Below are 22,069 nucleotides of genomic sequence, written 5' to 3' on the forward strand. Positions count from 1 at the left end.
ACAGTGCAGTTGACTTTGAGGGGATTGTACATCTGTCCAGCAAACGTAACAATAAAACAAAATAAGGGCATTGGCACCTGTCTCTATTCTCAGCCAGAAACAAAGAGGAAAATACTCGTCAAGTAGAACAGAGATAAATTCGTATTGCTTTTTGGAAAGAGGTGATGCTTTCAGTCTCAACCCATACATGTCTTGTTAAATACACTGAGAGCAGAGATGGCCCTCAGTGGTTCTGGGTTTTCAGCTATGACCTTGGAAAAAGACAGACATTCATTCTTGCAGTATCTACAGAGACAGACTCTCTCTCCCAATATCTACAGAGTCCTAAAAAAGGTCTCTGATCTATAAGAACAGAGAAGTCTCTGTGCCTGCCCATGGACGATGATTCACTGTATCCACTGATACAAATTACTCTAATGGCTAGTGAGAACTCATGGGGCAGGACCCAGAAATGATCATGGAAAACACGAAAATGAAGTTAGGCTCTCATGCTAACGTCACAATCTGTCCCTTATCCTGAGGGGGGCTAGAACCTGAATAGTTCCAGTCATTCTAACCATTGGGAACTTGCCCTTTGGTCCAGACCCCTGGGCTTGGCCCTGAAGTGGCCTCTTGCCATGCAGAGCCCACAACCCTGTCCTGCAACCCCTTCCCTCTTTCCAAGGAGCCCTCTTCAACTTGGTGAGGTTCAAATTTCAGAATATGGAGAAAGTCCACCAAGAGTTAATCTTGTGTGTCTTGCACAGAGCTTGTAGATGATTGCCTGGTCATAGAGTTTCATTTGAAAAGCAAATTCCTAATACTGGGCATCTCTAATGATGCAGATGCCATAAAAAATAATCAGATTTCAGTGCTAAATAGGGACTCTTTCAGCAACAATGATTAAATGTTCTCTACACAACAGAGAGCTCCCTTAAGTACTATTAATATCACTGTGACAATCAGAGATTAATAATCACCATATAAGGTCATTTTTCCAAAGCACCATGAGGCTCGGAGACTCCAATAGTTGTGATCTCTCAAGAGGGCCCCACATGGTTATTGGTGGGACACTGCTTTGATCAAACTCCAAGGATCCAGGGCTGTGTAAGTGGATCACCTTGGCACTTAATTATCCTCTGAGGAAATGAACAACGTTTCCCTGAGATCTCTCCCTTTGCCACTGGCTACCCGTCCCTCATCAGTCTCTCTGTCTCCAAGGTTAATGCACCTCAGAGGGCCTAAAAGGCAGAGACAGGGAGGTTCTGCTTTATTTTGGCTTCCTCTTGAGAAACTAGTTGGGGACTGGATGTGGTGATAGCCTCTATCCTCCCTGGGGCAGTAGCCTCTGGCCCTCTTCATATCCTCAACACACAGCTTCACTTTCACAATGAGGAAGACTTTCTGGTGGATCCCAGGCTGTGACTGTTCTCCACTGTAGTGGCCAAGAGGGCAGGCTCTGGAGCCAAACTGCCTGGGTTCAAGTCCCAACTCCGCTGCTTACTGTGTTGAACTTGGGTCAGTTTCTTAACCTTGGGACCGCCTCATAGAGTCATTATGAAGATTTGATGAGTTAATATACGTGAAGCACTTAAAATGGTGGTGCACATGGTAAGCCCTGTGAAAGAACTGTGTTAGCCATTCTTACCACTGTGATCTTAAACTCTGAGAATTTAAACCATTGGTTTCCCTTGAGAAACAGGTGGGAGTGGCCGGAGATCAATCCATCCAGGATGATGGGCTGAACCACACTGTGGGCAGTGTTAGGCCCCTCTGGGGAGATTGAAAGAGATAGAGCTCTTTTCTGCACGATGCAGGTGGGAACACAAGAGTCAAATAGAAACCTGAAACGATGCCTTAAGACAGCCAATGGATAGCTGGAGGTGAAGGAGACGTAGGTCACTTTGTATTGCCCGTGGGTAGAACCACTTTAAGGAAGCGGTAGGGACTGAATCAGGCTTTGAAGAAAGGGAAATACTTGGATAGATGGGGAGGGCTTGCGAGCTGAGTAATAACATAAACAGAGACTTGGTGAGTAAGTCTGGCTGTGATGGAAGTTGCCTGGTTTGTGTAGAATCATGGTAGGAGGACCTGAAACTTCAGAGGGTGTTGAAGGTGGGAATTTGGACCTAATATTTTACTCAACAGGAGCCTTTGGACAGGGCAGCGACCTGCTGACAACAGTGGTTGAGGAGCTGTACACCCAGTAGGAGTGAACGGGGTGAAGGCAGATGGGACGAGTACAGAGGGGAGACCTGCTCACTCAGTGCAGATTCTTAGAGGCCCTGCTGTGCACCAGGGACTCACTGCTCCCAGGGTCCCTGCCGACAAGGCCCCTACTGTAAGGGAGTTAAATATCTCGTGAGTGGCAACCGATCTTCCTCAAGGAACACTGGTGGATGCTGAAGTTTTTAGGTATAAGGTTGTTGGGGAATAGGATATTCATATGGTCTCAGAGTCCCACTCCCCAGATGGCATATTAATTACAAAGGGAAATGGGCACCTCTCAGTGGCGCCATCTGGCGTTTCCACCTTCACCAGGTGACTGGGCCTGGTGCAGTTGAGTTGGAATTTCCTGATGTGATGCCATCCCAGGCGGGTATTCTCAAAAGACGTATTGAAACAGGATCTGTTCAGGCGGGAACAGTCAGACAAGTCCAGAATATGGGACATTCTGGATGAAAGCTGGCCTGGGTGCACAGAAAATTAAATTGGCACTAAAAACAGATTTAAAAGGGTGTGTGTATTGGTTGGGGGTGGGTGTGTTACTTACACATTAAAGGAGAATAAAGCAGAGAATGGCAGACTGAGTAGCCATTACTACTTAGGCCAGTCAGCCCGCTGCCTGTCTTTGTGAATAAAGTTTTCCTGGAACACTGCCACACCTATTCCTTTACAGGTTTCCCAAGGTGCTTTTCTGCTCCAGCAGCAGAATTGAGTAGTTGCAACAGAGACTTTCTGACCCAGCGAAGCCTGAATATTTACTATCTGTGCTTTTATTAGAAAAGCTTCCTGACCCCTAGATTAAAGCCACATAATAATCAAATGCAGCACATGAACCTTGATGGCTTCCTGAATCAGGGTGAACACATGAAAGCATCAGTAAAGCTAATTTCGGAGCAACTGGAGATATCTAGATTAAGAGTACCTATTAGATGATGTGACTGAATCCATGTCAGTTTCCTTAGGCAGGACAATTGTATTATGATTGTCTTGCACAGTGTCCTCCTTAGGTGTTCAGTGCCGAAGTATTCAGGGGGTTGTGTCATGATGTCTCCAATGTGCTTGTAAATGGTTCAGCCAGGAAAAGGGAAAAAAAAAGAAGAGAAAATGTATAGAGCTAAAGCCGATGTAGCAAAATGTTAACTGGTTAATCTAGGTGAAGGGCATCCGAGTGTTCATTATACTGTTCTTTCACTATTTCTGTAGATTTAAAGATTTTCAAAATAAAAAGAAAAAATTTTAAACCATCAGAGGGCTTAATTGAGGGACAACTTTCAGTAGCTCAGAAGTCATCTTCCTATAGGCTCTGGCCTGAGCTCCTTATGCCACCTTTCAGATCCTTCCCTTATGGTGGCTCTGGGGGGTTGGGCGCGGGAGTGGGCACTAGAGAGGCTCTGTTCCTCTGGAAGGCAGCCCCAGGTGAGTCTTCTTCTGTAACTTGGGGATTTTGCTTGTGTCTTTTGCACAGTAATTCCATCAAGCTGGTGAATCTGCTCTCCATATTTATCAGCACGTGGCTAACAGCAGCCGGGTTCATCCATTTGGTAAGTATCCTTGAAGACGCTTCAGTGCTGGCGTTTCTGGAACAAGGCCCTCTCTGAGTCATTTTATTACCTGGGAGACAAACTTCAGCCCAGCTGTAGAATGCAAAAAAACCACGAGAAGCAACTGCACAGTTGTCTAAATTTCCAATCCTTTTACCCCAAGCTAGTTCCAGATGGTGATTCACGGTCACACCCTTCACCTGCGTTTTTCAGCTCACCTGTATTGCTATGGGGGCCCTTTCATTGCTTTTTTTTTTCCTGTCTGCAATAACCCCAGCCAACCACAAGATGGCAGTGCTTCCTCAGCAATCACCAGAAAAGGTTGGCGACCAGGTTGCATGTCTGGCTCCCATCTCTTAGTAAACAACAAATTCAGATTCCTCAATTTCCCTCCACTTGCCCCTTACAAAAAGCCCTCTTCGATTCTTTGGCCTGATTGCTTGTCAAGTTATTTCGTGTCTCAAAAATGTTAATTCTTTTAAATTAACGACTCCAAAGCCTTATATTATTGTCAAGCTGTTCTCACCTTTCCAGGGCAGATTTCTGCCTGCTTTCTAGGGAGCATAGCTATTGTGGGAAGTGTGTTTCAAACAAACACAAACCTTTAATGCTGGAAGGAGCCTCATCTAACTTGGAAGCTTTGGGTAAAGGTGCCTTTCCCTTGCTGAGCCTCCGTCCTCATAAGGGGTGGAAGGAAGCATTGTTACCCCTCCCTCCCGTTGGGAGTTTTGTAATTCTCATCGCAAGGAAGACTGCCGGGCAATCACTCGGTCACTAGATCTGGTGGTTTCCCACCCACTCCTTTATGCTGATGGTATCCTTGGCTGAAATCACCCGTAGATAATCACTCTAATTCTGCCAAGTGCCAAAAATCACAGATACGGAGGGTTCATTGGCTGTTTTCAATAAGCAGTGGCCTCACCTTACTATTGTGTGAAGTACCTTCTGCTTCACCAGGAAACCTCCATGAAAAGGGCACATTGAGGACAAGCATTGATGTGTGAAAGAGGCCAGAGTTGGAGGCCCGGGGGTGAGGGGGCCTGGGGCTGCCCATCCGCAGGGACCACCCTGGCAGGTCACAGGCATTGGCCATCCAGTGGATGGTAGGGCTGGACCTCTCTCCTCTAAAGTGTCTCTCCTGCCTGCCTCACAGCTTTGTCGGCAGATCATAGATGATGGGAGGCTAGCAAGTGTTTGTGAGCCTAAAGCAGAGATGGGCCAACTGCAACCCTGGGGCAGAAGCTCTCCACACCTGTTGCCTCTGCCCGATTTCCTGCTGCCCCTGCAGAGTTGATTTGTCCCTACAGAGAGCAGGGAACCCGGTAGTCCACAAAGCCAAAAATATTGACCATCTGGCCCTTTACAGACTAAGCTTGCTGGCCCTAGGTCTACAGGGTGTGCAGATGGAGATAGTTCTCATGAGCTCGCTTTTTGTGCTTCCAAGGGAGTTTTCTGCAGTTCGCAGGGCAGAGCCATCACTGGTCTTCTGCAAAGCAAGGAAAGCCTAGTCAGACTGCAAGGGATGCTCTTTGGGGTTCGCGCGTATGATCTGAAGGAGCAAGGTCCCTCGGGCAGCTACTTGGTCAAAACAATGAAAGGAGGAGGTCCCCTGTGGGAAGGTCCAGAATTTCTTTGGGACTGAGCAGGAACTCAAGAGAAGGGCCTCTTTGGCCCTTTAGTGCATTGCCTCTAGCCTCACGTGGCTAGAGGCAACGCCCTAAAATTCAGCTGGCCTCAGATCTTTGTAACGATGAGAAGAAAATGGACTCTGGATATGTTCCTCAGTTCCTTCCCCTCTCTGCCCCGATCAGCTGGGCAGGCGCGTTGGTGTGGCTTTCACTCCAACTTCTCCACTACCTGCTCAGAGGTTGTAAGCATTACTTACAGAGCTCAGCTCAGGCCAGCAAACTCCCCAGGCCGAGGGTGCCGTGCATCCAGAAACAGCCTAGATGCCGGAGCTTCTGTGTTTCTGGTTTATCACGCCTGTAATGTTCTTCCTTCCTCTAGGTGGAGAATTCAGGGGACCCATGGGAAAATTTCCAAAACAACCAGGCTCTTACCTACTGGGAATGTGTCTATTTGCTCATGGTGACCATGTCCACTGTTGGTTACGGGGACGTTTATGCAAAAACCACGCTCGGGCGTCTCTTCATGGTCTTCTTCATCCTCGGGGGACTGGTAAAAACTCTTTCTTACAATGTTGATTTTTGTGGTCATTAATATTTTTCTATTATCCGTTTTCTGAAAGCTGTGTATTTGAGACTGTGTTTCTGCACTGGAGGCAAGCGACTGCCTTAGTGTTACAATCCGGTTAAAGTCAATCCAAACGCCATGGTGACTTTTCTGCATATTTCTTTGGTATATTGGATTTGTTACCCTGAGACCCAGGCATGGTGTCCTTGTGAGGGACAGCCATTTAGCCCGGAGCAAACCTAATTGTCTTAAGAAAGTGATGCTCACTGATCAAGTGAGAGTGTCTGTGCCTTTGTAATGTAATTCAGCCTCTGATATTCTGCAAGGGCACTGCTGTCACCTGACGGGGGTAGATACTGTTGATACTCTGTAGACAGTCTGCGGTTTCAAGAGCTCCCTGCCCCCTTCCCCCTCCCTCCACTTCCAACAAACACTGTGGCTGGGGCCTTGCTCTAAAGAGGAGTGTCCCCACCCCGGAGGAAGGAGAGCCCGCTGGTCTCCTCTGGATGGACATCATTACGTGAGCAGAGTATGGTTTTGTAAACAGCCAACCAACTCCCTTACACGGTATTTTCCCTCCCCCTCTTTAAGTCAGAAAGTTGCACTATTTACTCTTCTGCTCTGTGCAGATCATCACGGTGGTTTATGATGTGTTGTGCTTTTCAAGAGGGGTTTCTGGCAACTCATCGGTGGTGGCTGCATTTTGTCTTTCAAAGTAGCTCATTTGACGTTTAGATGTTTGCTGTGTGTGAGGTAAGTGATTAAAACCCTAAACTCACACACAGCTTTCACACATGTACACCGCACGTGCATTTATTTAATGCATCCACATCTCTGTTGTGTATGCATGTGGCATATGCATTTGAAAAATGCATATAAATGTGCGTGTGGTGTGTACATTAGCACAGTGTTCTCACAGCACCCGTGAGGCCCCTGCAGATGAGACCCCTTTATCCAGCCACAAGCACAATGTTTGTTGGACAAAACATGGCAGATTTGTGTTTCTCCTTGCTGTCCTTTCCTATGTGATTTCTTAAATTTACGTTTTGTGCTTTTTAGTGATTTTTTTTTTTAGTGGAAAAGTTTATATATTTTTAAATCCTCTTTTGGTGTTTATTGTCTTTAATCGTTCATAAAGGCATAGATTCTCATGTGAACTATAATTAGAAAGAAAGGGCTTCTCTTGAAATAATGCGTGTGTGTGTGTGTGTGTGTGTGTGTGTGTGTGTGTGTGTGTGTGTGTGTGTGTGTGTGTGATTTTTCCAGCATGCATGCATTCCCTTATTTCTATTCAGGAAGAAGAACTAGATATCAATTTATTTATTCCTGTCTCCTTTACATTTTTCTTGACTGTGATTTTTTTTTTTTAGTTGTCTAGGTTGGCTAATGTTTGTTTTGTCCTGTGTATTTTCAGGAGCTTGCCCTTTTTGTGCTTTTATTTATTTATTTTTTTACAACCTAACGTATTAATATGTACCTTTGCAGTTCTAGCCCTTTTGTGTTTTCAGATCTTAATACCCCCCACTTCTGAAAAGGTCACCCCCTTTCTTTGGCCTGTCTTTTTAGTCTCTCTTCTGTCTCCTATCTTTTCCTCAGGCCATGTTTGCCAGCTACGTCCCTGAAATCATAGAGTTAATAGGAAACCGCAAGAAATACGGGGGCTCCTATAGTGCGGTTAGTGGAAGAAAGTAAGTATGCCAAGAGGTTTTGTTGCTTCCACTGCAGTAGAATCCTCTCTGCATGCCATTTTTTTTTTTTTTTTTTTTTTTTTTTGGCTCTCGTTTCTTTGTTTCATGCATGTAGGCAATGTTTGCCCGCTACGTGCCCGAAATTGCTGCTCTCATCCTGAATCGGAATAAATTCGGCGGGACTTTTAACAAACATGGAGGCAGAAAGTAAGTCAGTTGCATTAAAAAAGATGTGGTTGAGTGACTTTCAGAGCCCCTGTGGCGGAGACACCTGAATCCTGCCCCTCCCCACCCCCCCGAAGGGCCACATTCTGTGTGGGGTGTGATGTCAGAATTACCCCCGCGAAGTTATCACACGTGGACCAACTCCTGAGGCTTGTTCCCATTCACAACTCTCTTCCCCCCCACATCTTTCCAAGAGACACGACAGATGTATCCTGGAAGGGGTCCATGTGTAACTGGGGCCATATTTTCTGTTCTCATCCCCAACACGTAAACCCAGCTCACTCATTCTTTATATTCATTAGGTGAGTGATTACATTCCGGTCCCTCAGATGAAACTGATGCCATCCTATGGGGTTTTTGTGCAGCCATAACATGGGCTCCTACTCTCACAGGGAAGTCCTAAGGAGGGCAAGATCGAGGTCACCTTGGCACTGTGGCCACCGGGGAACCAGTTCTCTAGCTAGGAGGCACCGAGCTTGTCCTCAAAGGGAATGATTACTCAGTTGAAATTCCTTCTTGGCAGGAAATACTAGATTTATGGTACGTCAGGGCACGGCACGCTCTTCCTGATGCATCTTTTGTTTGGCTTCCCATTCGTGAATGCTTTCTTATTGGGGACTGTTTCATTTTGTGCTTGCATCATTTTGTCAATATCAGTGTCAATGTGTGGGTCCGTGGTCAACCGGAAGTTTTACTCCTAAGTAGATGGCAGGGCCTTGACTGCTCTGTCCTCCCGTCTGGAGAGGAGAAGGTTGGAGGCAGGCAGGGCGGAAGCAACCATTCTGTACAGTTTTCTTTGATTTTTCTTTCTTTCTTTTTTAAATATATATATATATTTATTTATTTATTTTTAGCTGCGTTGGGTCTTCGTTGCTGTGCGTGGGCTTTCTCTAGTTGTGGCGAGCGGGGGCTACTCTTCATCGCGGTGCGCGGGCTTCTCATTGTGGTGGCTTCCTTTGTTTTGAGAGCACGGGCTCTAGGCAGGTGGGCTTCAGTAGTTGTGGCATGTGGGCTCAGTAGTTGTGGCTCTCAGGCTCTAGAGCGCAGGCTCAGTAGTTGGGGTGCACAGGCTTAGTTGCTCCGCGGCATGTGAGATCTTCCCGGACCAGGGCTCGAACCCGTGTCCCCTTGGCAGGCGGAGTCTTAACCACTGCGCCACCAGGGAAGTCCCTGTACTGTTTTCTTTTTAAAGCTTTTTCTTGGGCACTCAGCTTTGTTTGCTTTTGAGTTTTTGCTTTCATTTTAACTTCCTTGCAGTAAGATACACACGTCTTTCATGTACAGCTCAAGGATTTGTACAAACCCAGGAACTACATCCCAGGTCAAGATGCAGGATTTTTTTTTTTAACATTTTATTTCATATTGGGGTACAGTTGATAAGCAATATTGTGTTAGTTTCCAGTGTACAGCAAAGTGATTCAGTTATACATATACATGTATCTATTCTTTTTCAACTTATTTACAAAACAGAAACAGACTCACAGACTTAGAGAACGAACTTATGGTTAACAGAGGGGAAGGGTGCGGTGGGAGGAGAGATAGTTAGGGCGTTTGGGATTGACATGTACACACTGCTGTATTTAAAATGGATAACCAACAAGGACCTACCGTATAGCACAGGGAACCCTGCTCAATATTCTGTAACAACTTAATTGGGAAAAGAATTAGAAAAAGATGCAGGATATTTTAATTATCATTCTCCTTCCCAGTCACAGAAGTTCCTATCACAGAACTAGGATTTTGTTTTTGTTTTTTAAATTTCATACATTTTAAAATGAACTCTTGAATAGCCTATTTTGTTTTTTAAGAGAAAAATAAAAGCGGTAGCATCGCATTTCCATCCATCCGTCACATTGGAAGGAGCCAACAACCTCCTCTCCCATCAGTGATCTCACTGCATCTCGAGCTCAGGTATCCAGTCCTCCATTCAGAAAATGAGGAGGTGGAAAAAAGGACTCATTTTCTGGAACTACCCACAGGACACCCGTTTCCTTTCAAAGGCACGGAGGCCAGTGGGCAAGAGGAGGCCAGTGGGCGTCTTTTCTGTGGAGGCAGCAAGTCTCCCCACCTTCCCTCTGATGGGGCCCTCCTCCTCCTATTATTGTAACAGCCCTGGATGAGATGAGAACCAAGCTGTTCCGATTCCTGGGCCGTTGGTTGGATCCAAAAGGCCAAATAAGTCCAGAGATTTCCATTGTTCATTTTTTCTGTGCCAAGAGGAAAACAGCTTCTCGGTTCGTTTTGCCTCGAAGGCGTGGACAAGTCTCCGTAAAGCAGAAGGCATTCCAAGGGCTCAGGTTGCCTTTATGGCCTCCCCACCCCACTGTCTCCGCCAGCCTTCCCCTCTCACTCACTGCCCCTGAAGAAGTCAATAAAATCAATTGCCTTGACGTCAACGTTGAAAATATTTCCTGACTCTCACTCCACGTACATTTTGTTTTTTCTCCAAAGTAGCTGCCACAGTCCAGTGTGGGTGGGCCTGCTGGCTGGTGCCTTTTGTTGACGGGTGACCCAGAGGAGGCCCTGAGACCCACGGCCGCTCACCCGCTCCGGTCCCTTCCGGTTGTCCCTTGGCCTTGGCAGCTCCACTCAGACCCCCCGCGTGCTGACGGCTTGAGATCACAGACTTCCCGCAGCTTTTGTTCTGGCTCCATCAGCATCTTTTATCACCGGTTTTAGCCTGGTTCTCTCTCTCTCTTTTTCTCTCTCTCTCTCTTTCTTCTTCTCCCTTTATGAAAATGCACACTTTGCTTTTAATGTTCACTCTGGGTCTCCGAGGTCCTCCGACCCCGCGGACAGAAAGTACGTTCTGTCATCAGCACCGGGACTGTTCACTTTACTTTACGCATTGTTTCCTGGTTCAAAAGCTAATTACTAAGTAGTTTAAAGAAGCCCTTTGGTCACTTAGATCTTTCATCAGAAAATATAAGCCTGGGAAAGGAACGGTAATAAAGGGCCATTAGCACCCTTTGTTTGATGTTGTTTTTCCAGTCAGTAGAACAAGATTGATGAAATGTTATGTTTGGCCAAAATTTGAGTTTTCATTTGGAATTCAGTGTTGAGAGAATGGGCTGTCAGAATCAATAAGTTTTCTTTCGCTTGGGATACGGGCATGTGGTAGTAATTAGCAATATAAGGTCTTTAGTTGAGCAACCAAGCATGGATTCTGGCAGCAAACGTAATGAGAAACTACAGTTGTTCTATTTCTAATGTCAAAAAGTTTCCAGATAAAATTAAATGCATTTGCAAAAGGAAAGCAGCTAAACTTTTTTGAAAGATAGAGCTCAGACTCTTAAAATAGCGCACTTCGCCCCGTGTTTTTGTGTATGCATAAATATATGTGCTATACCCATGGACACACGTACGTGTATCTTTTCTCCCTGAGATTTCATCTGGAGGCCCAGAAAGTAATTAAAACATAAACATAGTTAAGGGGTTTGTTTACGAGTGCACATTTTGCTCAGAAATAACCTCTCTAACAATGCATTAACTTGTCAGAGAACTCAAGGTAACGTGTAACCCAAAGCTGAGGAGACACACGACTTGGAAATTCCAAGATTATTTAAAGTAAAGAAAAATTTAGGTAGAGAACCTCGGGGTTTTGTTCACGCTACACCCAATTTCAGGATATTGGAGAATATGAAGATTTCGTTGTCACCTCATTTTCAGTTCTGTGTGTTTGACATAATGTAAACACTTCACGTAGCATCCCCAGAGCATCCTCACCAGCGACACGACATCCAGGGCCCACAGAGGCTCACGCCAATGTTTTCTCATCAACATTCCTCACCTGACCTCCCACAAGACACCTAGAGCCAACAGTAGATGTGGGGAGATGCCTGTGAGTCCTTCTCTCGTTTATCCATTATGAGGTAGGGGGCGCTCCTGAGATAGGGACTTGGGTGTTGATAACCAAAGGTCCAATCAGTGTCAAGGCAGGCAGTCTCTCTGAGTCGGAGGTCTTGGGGACAGTGAGTCTCTTGGGCTGAGACCTCAGATCTTACTCAGAAGAGTAGCTCTCCTGCAGCCCAGCCTGCCTCTCGAGGCCACTGCCTCCGCCTCCTTCCCTTCCTGTAAGCTCCAAGCTGCTCAGAGGTGGGGGAGTGGAGGGGTGAGGCTCCCATGGCCTTTGGGGTTCCAGCTCGCTCTTCTTCTTCCCACAGCCCCTGCTGTTTCCCCCAGAGGTTTCTTCTCTGCTTGTGACTCAGCGCATTCCTGGTTCGTGTATGAGAACTGACAAGATCATGGTCCTAGGTCACGTGGCCAAGGGCCATGGAAAATAATCGGCCAGAGAGAGGAATCCATCTGCCCTAACCCCCTTGTCAGAGGCAGCTGGGCTGGGGAGCCATCCAGACATTGTACTTCCCATGACGGGCTCCTGGGTCCCGAAACTGAGGGAGTCCCAGGCCAGGTGTTTGGGAGAGGGGAGGGTGGGTGGGTTTGGACTATGCTACTGACTCCTGGCAGCCAAATGCTAGGAGGACACAGAGAGAGAGACGGACAGTTGAGAGCAAGGAGTAGAGAAAGGGGGATGGGAAGCTGACTGTAACTTACTAGGAGGAAGATCCCCCAGCGGCATGAGGCGTCTGCGCCCCTCTTCTGGTCGGGGAATAGTTGTCACAGACTAACCTGGCTCTAGCTCCAGTTCAAGAAAGCGGTCTTCAAAGCTGTGTGGCAAAGACAAAAACGACCTAAGATTGTTTTAGAGCGAAACAGTGCAATGTAAATGACGTGGCTTTTCTTAGACCTCCTCCTTACATAGACCGAGGAGTGCCACATACTTCTGGAAATGAGAACATGAATCTATATGCCCCAAGCCCTGGGACTGCCTTCTATGACAGTAATAATTACTACACATTATATCTACGAACGCTTGCATCCTTCCCCATCCTCGTGGCGACCATGTGAGGAAGCTATTACTCTCATCTCCATTTGCGGTGACTTGCCTGACATCGCACAGCTAGTAAAGGGTTGATCTGGGATTTGAACCCAGGGGCAGTCTGCTCTACTGGGCCATGCTGCTTCTCTACATCATCTCTTGAGACCCCTCTCTGCTCTAAACTCCATGATCCTATCATTGTATCCTTTCCTCCACCTCTACCCACAGTAGGGCCAGAACATTGCACACACAATGACCAGGAAGAGAAAGGCACCACGAGCATCACTTTGGGCCTGTCTCCCCCTTCTGCTTACCTAGTGCCTCTAAGGAGCCTGGCCTCAGCGTCAAGGACAAAAAGGTGGAGACGGGCCAAACCACTTCTTCCTGATTTTTCTCATTTGGTTAGACTGGAAGTGTATTTACCTCTTGACCATGTCTAACAATGAGGGGCTCTCCAGGATGGACAGACAGATCATTGACCAAAATGAAATTTGTGCCTTATTTGTGGATTTCAACAAGTTCCTCCCCTTCCTGGGGAGGTCATTTCCTAGGGGACCAGCCGTGGTGGATTGTAGCGATCTATCAGGCTTGGGCTCCCTCCTGGGCAGAGCCAACCTGCTTACCATCTGGAGAAGAGCATCTCTGCCCAGGCAGACGTATCCATCTGGGTCCTTCTCTTCCCCAGCCGGTCTGCACAGCTCAGGGCATTTCTTTGATGGTGGTTTCTAATGGTCAGTGAGAACTAGGGTAGCAGATGTCCCTCCTGGAAAGTCTTGGGCGAGATACATACACTCCCTGGCTTTATTTCATAGCTTTGAGTGGGAACCTCAGCTTTTAACCCTCAGGAGGCTGAGTCCTTCAGGAGGGAGTTTGGGCGGTCTATCTTCGACCTCAGGTGTGGCCTCAGGGTTGTACGATGCAGCCTTAAAGCTGTAGAGGTGGGCAGCCTTTATCATGCTTTTCCGTTTAAAAATGAACCAGAGTGCTTTATCAGGTGCCTCCATGTCAGCGCTCATGTTTTAAAAAGCATTCAATAATTTAGAGCAAAATTTCAAGAAAGAACAGAGAGCACAGTTACCTGCCGCACTACCCACTCCTGTTATCACCTTCGCTGGTTCGCTCGTTGTGGCTGCAGACATTCAGCCAGTACGTGTCGGGCAGGTTGCTGGGTGGTGTTGGGTGCCAGAGATTCAGTGGTGAGCAAGTTACACACGGCACCCGTCACGTGGAGGTTACAGTCTCCGGGGGGCAATGGCAGTGGCACTGACAGACAATGGCAAGGGTAGGACTAAAGAAAATGCCAAGTACAGATTTTAATACGTGTGGCCAAAACGAAAAAGACCTAAGATGCTGTTATAGAGCAAAACGGATTATTTACAGGGATAAAGTGGTCCAGAGAGGTGACACCTCAGAGGAAGGGCTGTTACAACCTGTTCAACAGCCACCTACCCCAGCTTCTGTTGCCGCCTAGGCGAAGGGGAGCTAACACCCTAGGTTTTAAAATTCGTATTACGGGAACCCCTCCTGAAACCATCGGTCTTTAGTTCTGCCTCCAAGAAACTATGTCTTAAAATATCATTTCTCTCTCAGGCCTAGTTTGCCTGCAGTAGTGCTATCCGCTGACTTACCAGGAGAGGACATCCTGCTTCCCTTCCCTGCTTCCTGATTATCAGGTCATTTAATTTTGTGTCTTTCCTCTGATGTGAAATAAGCCCTTCATCTCCCTCCGCATCCTTTGTTCTTTTTCGAGACCACATTCTCTTCCCTCCTGCCTGGCTGTCTTGTATCAACAGGAAATTCCATTTTCTCTACCACTCAGGTTTTGCCCACCTGGTTCTAGACCACTGTTTAAAAAAAGAATTGGAATCTTAAACAGTCTGCTGCACCAGAACAGGGATTATTTCTTTACGAAGACTTCTTTTATCTACCCCCATAGTCCATTTCCTGCCCCCAAAGAGAACTGACGTGAGTCTTGCTTCATCTTCATCTAGTCCACGTGTGTTTATTGAGTGCTTGCAACACGCCAGACACTGGGGATAAATGTATTTCTGCACACCCATAAAAATCTCCAAGTACACCACATCTGTCTTGAGCTATATGTTACATTATTTGGCCACCAAAGTGGTCGGGGAGTTCAAACTCAGAGCTTGTGTAAACCTCCCCACTTGGTTCCCAGAGGTCACGGTCTCCCTACAATAACACTTCTTTCTCTACTCTTTCTGAGAAGGCCTGACCCCAGTGCTTGGGAAGAGGACGTGGGGTTAATTCATGGGCTGAGCCCCATGTCCTTTCCTTTCCCACACACGTGTAGCTCGGGCCACACTCCCTCCCCCTCCTCCGTGGCCTGTGCTGCTCCTGGGAGGCATGGTCCCTATAAGATGCCATTTATGATTTCTGCATCACAGACATCCCTCTGGTTGAAATGTCACTGAAGCTTTGCATTTTATACAAACTTCGATCCCTTGACAAGTAAGCCATTCAGCCCTCTCCTCGCGGGGTCCACGTGATTCCCAGCCTGAACTCTCATCAAGGTTTTCAGATTCCTAGATTTTAAAAGCCATAAATTAGCAAATCATCAGCATATCACCAGGAAGGATCATCTGGTAGCCATTCTAGTCAGAAGGAAACACAGGCCCCAATAACTGATCTTCACAGAGATATGAAGAACTGTAGACAGACAGACAGAGTAAATAGGAAGACAAACAGATAATTCAAGTTGACAGGCCATCTTGGACTGATTAGGCATTCTGGTTTGATTAGCATTAAACTTTGGGGGGAAGAAAAAAAAGTGAGATTGCCCTAATACTTTGGAAAAATGACCCCTCGACTACTTCTGGAATTCAGTACCAAGGGGCAGATACCAGAAGCAAGTGTCGTTAGGTGCTGTATTGTGTAATGTAAAGTACCCGGTATCCCTTTCCAGTGAGAGGGGTCTTGGTGGCTGTGGATGTGAGCACTTCTCTCTTTGCCTCTGCTTTGGATCTTCAGTCCTTTTTAAACTTGAAGCTCTATTTGGAGAGACTTGGGTGCATATTAAATCAATCTCCTGATAATACTAATGGAATGAAGGCTGTCTCCCTCCCCGCCCCACCCCCTCCACACTTTTCTGCTGTCTCTCTTCCCTTCCACACGCTTATCAAAATGTTCCAGCTGTTGTTCTGAAAACAAGAATAGAAAGGTAGGTGGGAGATGAACTGTGTACCTTAAAAAACAAAGTCATATCCAGACTTAGACTTGCATTCTCAAATATTCTTTCTTCATTAAAGAAAAAGAACTCTGAATGTGACTTTTCTAATTATAATCCCTGAAGATTCTTTCTGCTTAACCTCACATTTGATTGGGTGAATGCTTCCTGGGTAGATTCTGAATGTAAAGAACAAACACAACCAGGCAAGACTAAGTTGCCCCGTGGTTTCTGTCTTCCGGCTGTGTCATCCATTCTCATAGAAGTCTTTCCAGAGTCGTGCACAGTGGTTCCCAGTAGATCTGGTGTTCATCCCACTGATGCTGCCATCATACACTGAAAATAAACCAGGAAACTTTCTAACTGCCCAAGTCCGAGGGCTCTTTTTATTAAAAAAAAAAAAAACCTTTAGAGGCTCATGCAACGTGAAACCCATGGAAACTTGATTCTGTGCCTCCACGTCTGTTACTGGTATTGGGAAACAATGACCTGCTCCCACCCCCAGAACCACAGGGGCTGCTCCAAATGTGGGTACCACTTGTCAGTAAAAACAATCTTATCTCCCCCACTATACCTTCTCAGTAAGGACACATGTTCAGAGATAGATGCGTGCCCATCTTGTGGGAGGTTTTATGGCCTTAGCCACTGACCTCAAAGGCAAATGCCAGCTAGTATATAGAACAGATCTAGGAAAGCTCCTATCCCAACGTATTTGCTCAACTAACAATTATTTGAGCCCTGTTACGGTCCAGGCGCTCTGCTAGGTGCTGTGGTTCAAAGGATGAACAAGAAAATGTGATTCTTGCTCTCCTGGAGCTTATCTGAGACTTGGACCAATCAGAGCCATCCAAGGAGCCAGTAGCCGATAAACAGAAGCTGGGTGGTGCGCGCTTCGGCAGCACAGATAATAAACAGAAGCTGGATCACAGAGGAGCATCGTCCCCGTGAAATGCTCTTTTGGCAGGAACTTTGTTCAATAAAATAATGAAGGTATAAAAGAATCATGAAGGCTACAGGCATTTTAGAGGGAATGCTCCTAAAAGCAAGTTGATGATTCACATTGTTAAATGTACCCGTTAGAGTAGTTGGGGCAGAGGTAACAGTGGGGTGACTTGTGCATCTAAAAAGCTATGGGTCTAACGATGGACCCAGTGAGAGAGGGGTGTGAAAAGATTTGGGAGGTAGGGGAACTGCTGCTGCCACCCTGAGTTCCCATCATTTCCATATCTGACAAAGTCCTTCTGTGGCATCCTATGCCTTAGCAAGCTCTGGAACTGGTAGAATCCTCCCAGTACTTATGTGTGGAGGCTCCCAGATGGAGGCTTAATGTTTTGGGGTCTACTCAAAGTGGATGGCTAGCAACATATGCTAGCTGGGGCAACACCCTTGGGTGTGGCTGGGGAACGAGGCCAGGATGTGTCAACTTGATTGTGGTTATGGGAGAGTCAATCCCAGCAGCACATGTTTTAGGGCCATGATGCATTATTTACCAGGGCTGTTCAGGAAGGAGGTGGGACTCACTTTGCACATCAAAGCTAGAATACCTCCCCTCTACAAGGGAAAATTAAGGACCATTTCTTTGCCTGGACTCATTCTCCCTCTGTTCCACCTTCATCCCCAAAGGGTGTAGCTGACTTTTGCCTCCATACTCTCTCCACTTGGTGCCTCTGTTCAGAAGCATCATTACCAAGTGGAAACAGGCAAATCTGATTTGATCTGAATAGAGGAAAGTGCTGTTCAGTGCCTGGATTTCTCTGTAAGAGCAGAGAACCACCTAGGATAGGAAGAATCAGATCAAAGAAAGATTGGCTTACTTAAAAATGGCCAAAGGCCACCAAGCCCTGCAGTAGTGGATGGATAAAATGCAGAGGAGTGAGGGAGGGTGTTGGGGAGAGACACAAGGAAGAACCGGTGTAATTTGTGAGAAGTGGGCCATTATGGAATTGCTTACTTAAGAAGCTGTGTGAGTCCTTTTCCAGGAAGGAAGGAAGGAGGAGAAAAAAAACAAAATAGTGGTGATAAAACCTGCATGCTGGGTTATTGTGAGAATTCAATGAGAAGCTAAAGTAAACAAATGCTACAGTTAGGATTCTTTGGATATAGGCAACAGAAACTGATTCTTGCTGACTTCAGCAGAAAAGGAATTTTCTTTTTCGGAGGTTAGAGTATCTTATGACATTCAGAGGAAAGCTGAAGATCTCGGAAAGGACAGAGATTAGCTAGAAAAGCAGCCCTGGGATCCAGCATGCAGCAACTCAGTGGAAGTCCTTACAGGGTTTCACCATCAGGATCAGTCAGTTCCCACCGTTAACTTAGGGTCCCTTCATTTAAGATTGAAAAGCTCTGGTTGGCCTAGTTTGGGCAGGGAACCGTGGTTAAAGGTCCCAAGACTACATCGGATTGGGGACGGGTGGTTCCCCAAATTAAAAATGAGGTGCTACTCTTTAGGTTGGACAGAGCCCGTGCTCCAGATGAGGAGCGGCTTCTTAATTACGTGCACAAGCAGCAGAAGCAGGGCTTATCTGCATGTCCTCTTCTCACACCTCTCCCTCCATCCTTTCCCCAGGCCAAGGTTTAGGTTTTTGCTTAATCTTATCACGAACGCCATTGTAGACAACCAGAGCGCTGGGCCCTCACCGTGGTCTGATCAATGCATTTTTCTTTGCAAGTACTTTGAAGACGTTGTCAAAAAAAAAAAAAAAGTTGTGTGTGTGTATATATGTGTGTGTGTCCAAAACAAATCTAGCACCTGATTTTACGAATCTGTACATTTAGGTAACTGCAGTCTCTTCCTATAGCCAAATCCAATGAGGAAAGATCAAAAATTAATTAATTTATAAACCCTAAACTCTCTTTGACATCATTTAAAAATTTAAACTATTTTAATTTTTCCCAAAAAATGAGGTGCTGTTGAAAGGAGGGTACATGCTGGACTGGTAAATACAGCCAACATCTCCTGCTCTGAGGTTCTCAGTATCTATTTTTAAGACTTGGACTGAAGTTCCTTTTAGGCAACAAGCTACAAAAGGTGTGTGATCTTTCCTCGTGCCTGGTGTGGTTATGGAGGTCTGATTGTGACTTGGGATGGTGGAGGTGCAGATACAGATCCCTCTGTGTGGTTTAGGTCCTGACTGTCTGCCTAGGATGAGATACACTCTCTTCATGCAGAAAGCTCTGGTCTTGTCAGGACGTCCCAGTGTTCTCTGTTGGGGCTGTCAGTAGTCTGTCCTCTGACCTTGGGGCTCTGTTTTACAGAGGTGCCTTTGCCGCACTGTTGGGATCTATTTGCTCAGCTCTGCCCCCATTTAGGGAAACAGCTAAACAGTCTGTCTCCTCCAGCATAGCTCTGTTGACAGCTGGATAAGATGATTACTTTATCCTCTTCCTTACTAGGAGGGAAAAGACATTTTCTTCCTTTGCAGTTAGCAAGGTACTAGATGTGGGCCCTGGGTAGACAATTATCTCCGAACCTCCTTGGTTTTGTTTCCGTTGTTGTTGTTGGCTTGCTTTTGTTTTTTCACCTGTTTTAACAGGAAGGAGTTAAAACCAGGGTTTGGGATCATGAGCTCCATAGATGCCCACAATTTTTTTATTTTCATTTTTGTCCTCTTTACATGGACTGTCCTCTCACAAACGAGACACGGTGGTAGATCGGAGGTGGCAGAATCAGCCAATGATCTGCAGGCTTGCAGTTAACTAACTAAAATTTCTTCTGCACTTCCTATGACATAGGGTGTCCAAGCCAGGCACACTTCGCCAACTGTTCCATTGGTCAATAGACAGTTCTTGAAAGCCCAGCAAGTTTTGGGGGTCCTGAGCTAGCCCTCAGGGTGGCATGGAAGGACGGGGCCCACACAGCCTGGAGTTAGCTTTTGTTTGCTGAAGACAGTCACCCCCCGTGGAAGGCAGTTCCTTTGCGACGGGCTCTTGCTACCAGCGGCAGTGGGGAGGCAGGATTAGGATTAACCTTCTTCCTTTGGGCAGTGGGGTCATGAGCCTTAAAGGGAAAACCTGGGTAACTGTTGCTCTAAAGGACGTGCCCCAAATCGGGGGAAGCTGCCTGATGAAGCAGCCACAAAAAGCACTACCAGGTGAGACAGAACGTAAAGCCCAGAACCTTCCTGAATCTCAGCTTGCATGAGAGACAGAGTCTTGGAGAGAGAGTTATGTAGACCCTGAATGGCTTCAGTTCAACCTAGGAGGGGCAGCATGAACTTTGAGGACGGACCACTGTGTGATTTGGGTCGTGGGGTCTTTCGTCACCCCTGCCCTGCTTTCTATGTGATAAAATGCTGTCGAATTCCGCTGACAGGTCCTTCTTAAAATGCATTCCCATCAGATACAATTTCCAACAGTGGGAGGCGCTGGGAGTGAGAGGTAGGATGAGGAAAGCATGATTAGAAGGCTCGGCAGAGGGACAGACAAAATTCTAGCATATGTATTTGATATAAATATTATAGTTTTACAGAGGCATCTAGATCAATATATGCCACATTTCATCTACCTCTTTGACAAAGTGAGCGCAGTGTATTCAGGGAAAGCTGTATAGGATTTTCAATTTACTCCGTGTGGTTTATTGTGGCAGGATAGCTATGGGTTTTTTAAGTTCTTTATACTTGTTCCAGTGAAGATGGATATAGTGTCTTTAAAAGTAAACAGCCCAGAGCTATGCATTTTACATTGTCTTCCTAGAGTGAGGCTCAGCGAAAGAGAGATCTGAGACCGCCCTGCCCTCGTGGGACGTGATGCAGTCGAATTTGCCTCAGTCCTCACTCCTCAGCTTTCTTTTTTTTTGGGGGGGGGGAGGGGAGTAAACAGGGGACCGAATTAAGAAGCTATTGCAGATGTCTAGAGAAGATAGGATGGCATGGATTAGGGTGGGGACAGAGAACTGGAATGCCGAGAGAGGATGCAGCAGCATCTGTGGGTGCGGCCCCGTCAGTCTGCGTCTCTTCATTTTCTAGTGATTGGCCCCGGGTCACACAGGACAACCCCCCACCCCCCGCCCCAGTCTCCTGATTCCTAGCCCAGGCTCCTTTCAGGGGCACCAGCTGTTTCAGTTTAGAAGACATCAAGCCGAGGGGGTAGGTCTGCCCATGCTCTGGCATTCACCTTGCACTGATCTCTGGACCTCTGTTTCCATATCAAAATAATGCAGGTACTAGACTAAACATACACCAAGGGCCATCCTGAGACTAAGAAGAACGGGAGAGCGTGGAAGGAAGCCTATCATTGGCACCTTCTCAAAGCCCACTGGCTTTAAGAAACATTACCGGAGTCTTTTTAAAAGTGTGTAGATGTTCTCATTGAGCTACACGCCACCTCAGTGGATCTCTGGGTGCCTCATTTGCTGGAACCTTGGGAAGCTTTGTCTGGGAGACCCCACCCTGTCCTCTTATGCCTCCTGTCATGAGTCAGGTCCCCGAGTGATCCATTCTCAAAGACACCAGTGGAATTGAGTTCTGAAACTGAAGTTCCAACTCAGCTGGGGCATTCTGGCATTCCTGGCCCATCTCCAAGAAAGGTGTCGACAGAGTGAGGATAATGTGCAGGGTTTCCTTCTGGAAGTGGAGATGGTTAACAATGGGAGGGGCACCCCAGTGTGTATTTAGTGAAGACGTACCCAGGAAATAAGCAACTGGCAGCGTTCTGGTGAAGCTGATAGAGTTTGTAATGGTCAAGCATCATTCTTCTTCTGGTTAAGTCACACTCAGCCCCCTTGATGCCAAGCCTGCTCCATGGCACACTAGCGTTACCCACTCCTGATCCAATCCATCCCATGTTTCTGGCCCTTACCCAAACCAGGCATGCTTGCTTACGCTGGATGAGTAACTCCTTCCCACAGAATGCCATCGGCTACTATTTTGGCGTTTAAGATGGTTCCTCGCGTATCTGAGTTGGATCTTTTAATCCAAGCCATTAAAATTAGTTTATCCCAAGAAAGAGTTGTTCACAGGACTTGAGAAAACTTTAAAAACCAGAAAGACCATCACATCAGGAATGGTTAATGATTTAGGTTTGTTGGCCATCTTCACAAACTTGAGTGGCCAGGCCCTGTAGACACCCATCATTAAGATTGCTGGTAGTCTAAAAACGTTCAAGTCCAGAGCCGCAGATGGGAAGAACGTTAGAGCCCTTCATAGCTAACTTTCCT

The 22,069-nt window shown here is 46.5% G+C and overlaps 1 protein-coding gene across 29 annotated transcripts in view; it reads left to right on the forward strand.

The window, feature by feature from the left end:
* The window catches only part of KCNMA1 (potassium calcium-activated channel subfamily M alpha 1), a 748,425-nt gene that overhangs the window by 508,210 nt on the left and 218,146 nt on the right, over positions 1–22,069 (forward strand). For all 29 annotated transcript variants that reach the window (XR_010935922.1, XM_067710429.1, XM_067710402.1 and 26 more), the window contains exons 7-9: positions 3,671–3,746; positions 5,754–5,924; positions 7,536–7,627. Coding sequence is in view for 28 of the 29 variants with exons in the window: in XM_067710429.1 (XP_067566530.1) it covers positions 3,671–3,746; positions 5,754–5,924; positions 7,536–7,627 (339 nt within the window). In the remaining variant the exon portion in view is untranslated. The remainder of the gene's footprint in view (positions 1–3,670; positions 3,747–5,753; positions 5,925–7,535; positions 7,628–22,069) is intronic.

The sequence above is a fragment of the Pseudorca crassidens genome, chromosome 16 (assembly GCF_039906515.1).
Source record: "Pseudorca crassidens isolate mPseCra1 chromosome 16, mPseCra1.hap1, whole genome shotgun sequence".
NCBI classification, from domain to species: Eukaryota; Metazoa; Chordata; class Mammalia; order Artiodactyla; family Delphinidae; genus Pseudorca; species Pseudorca crassidens.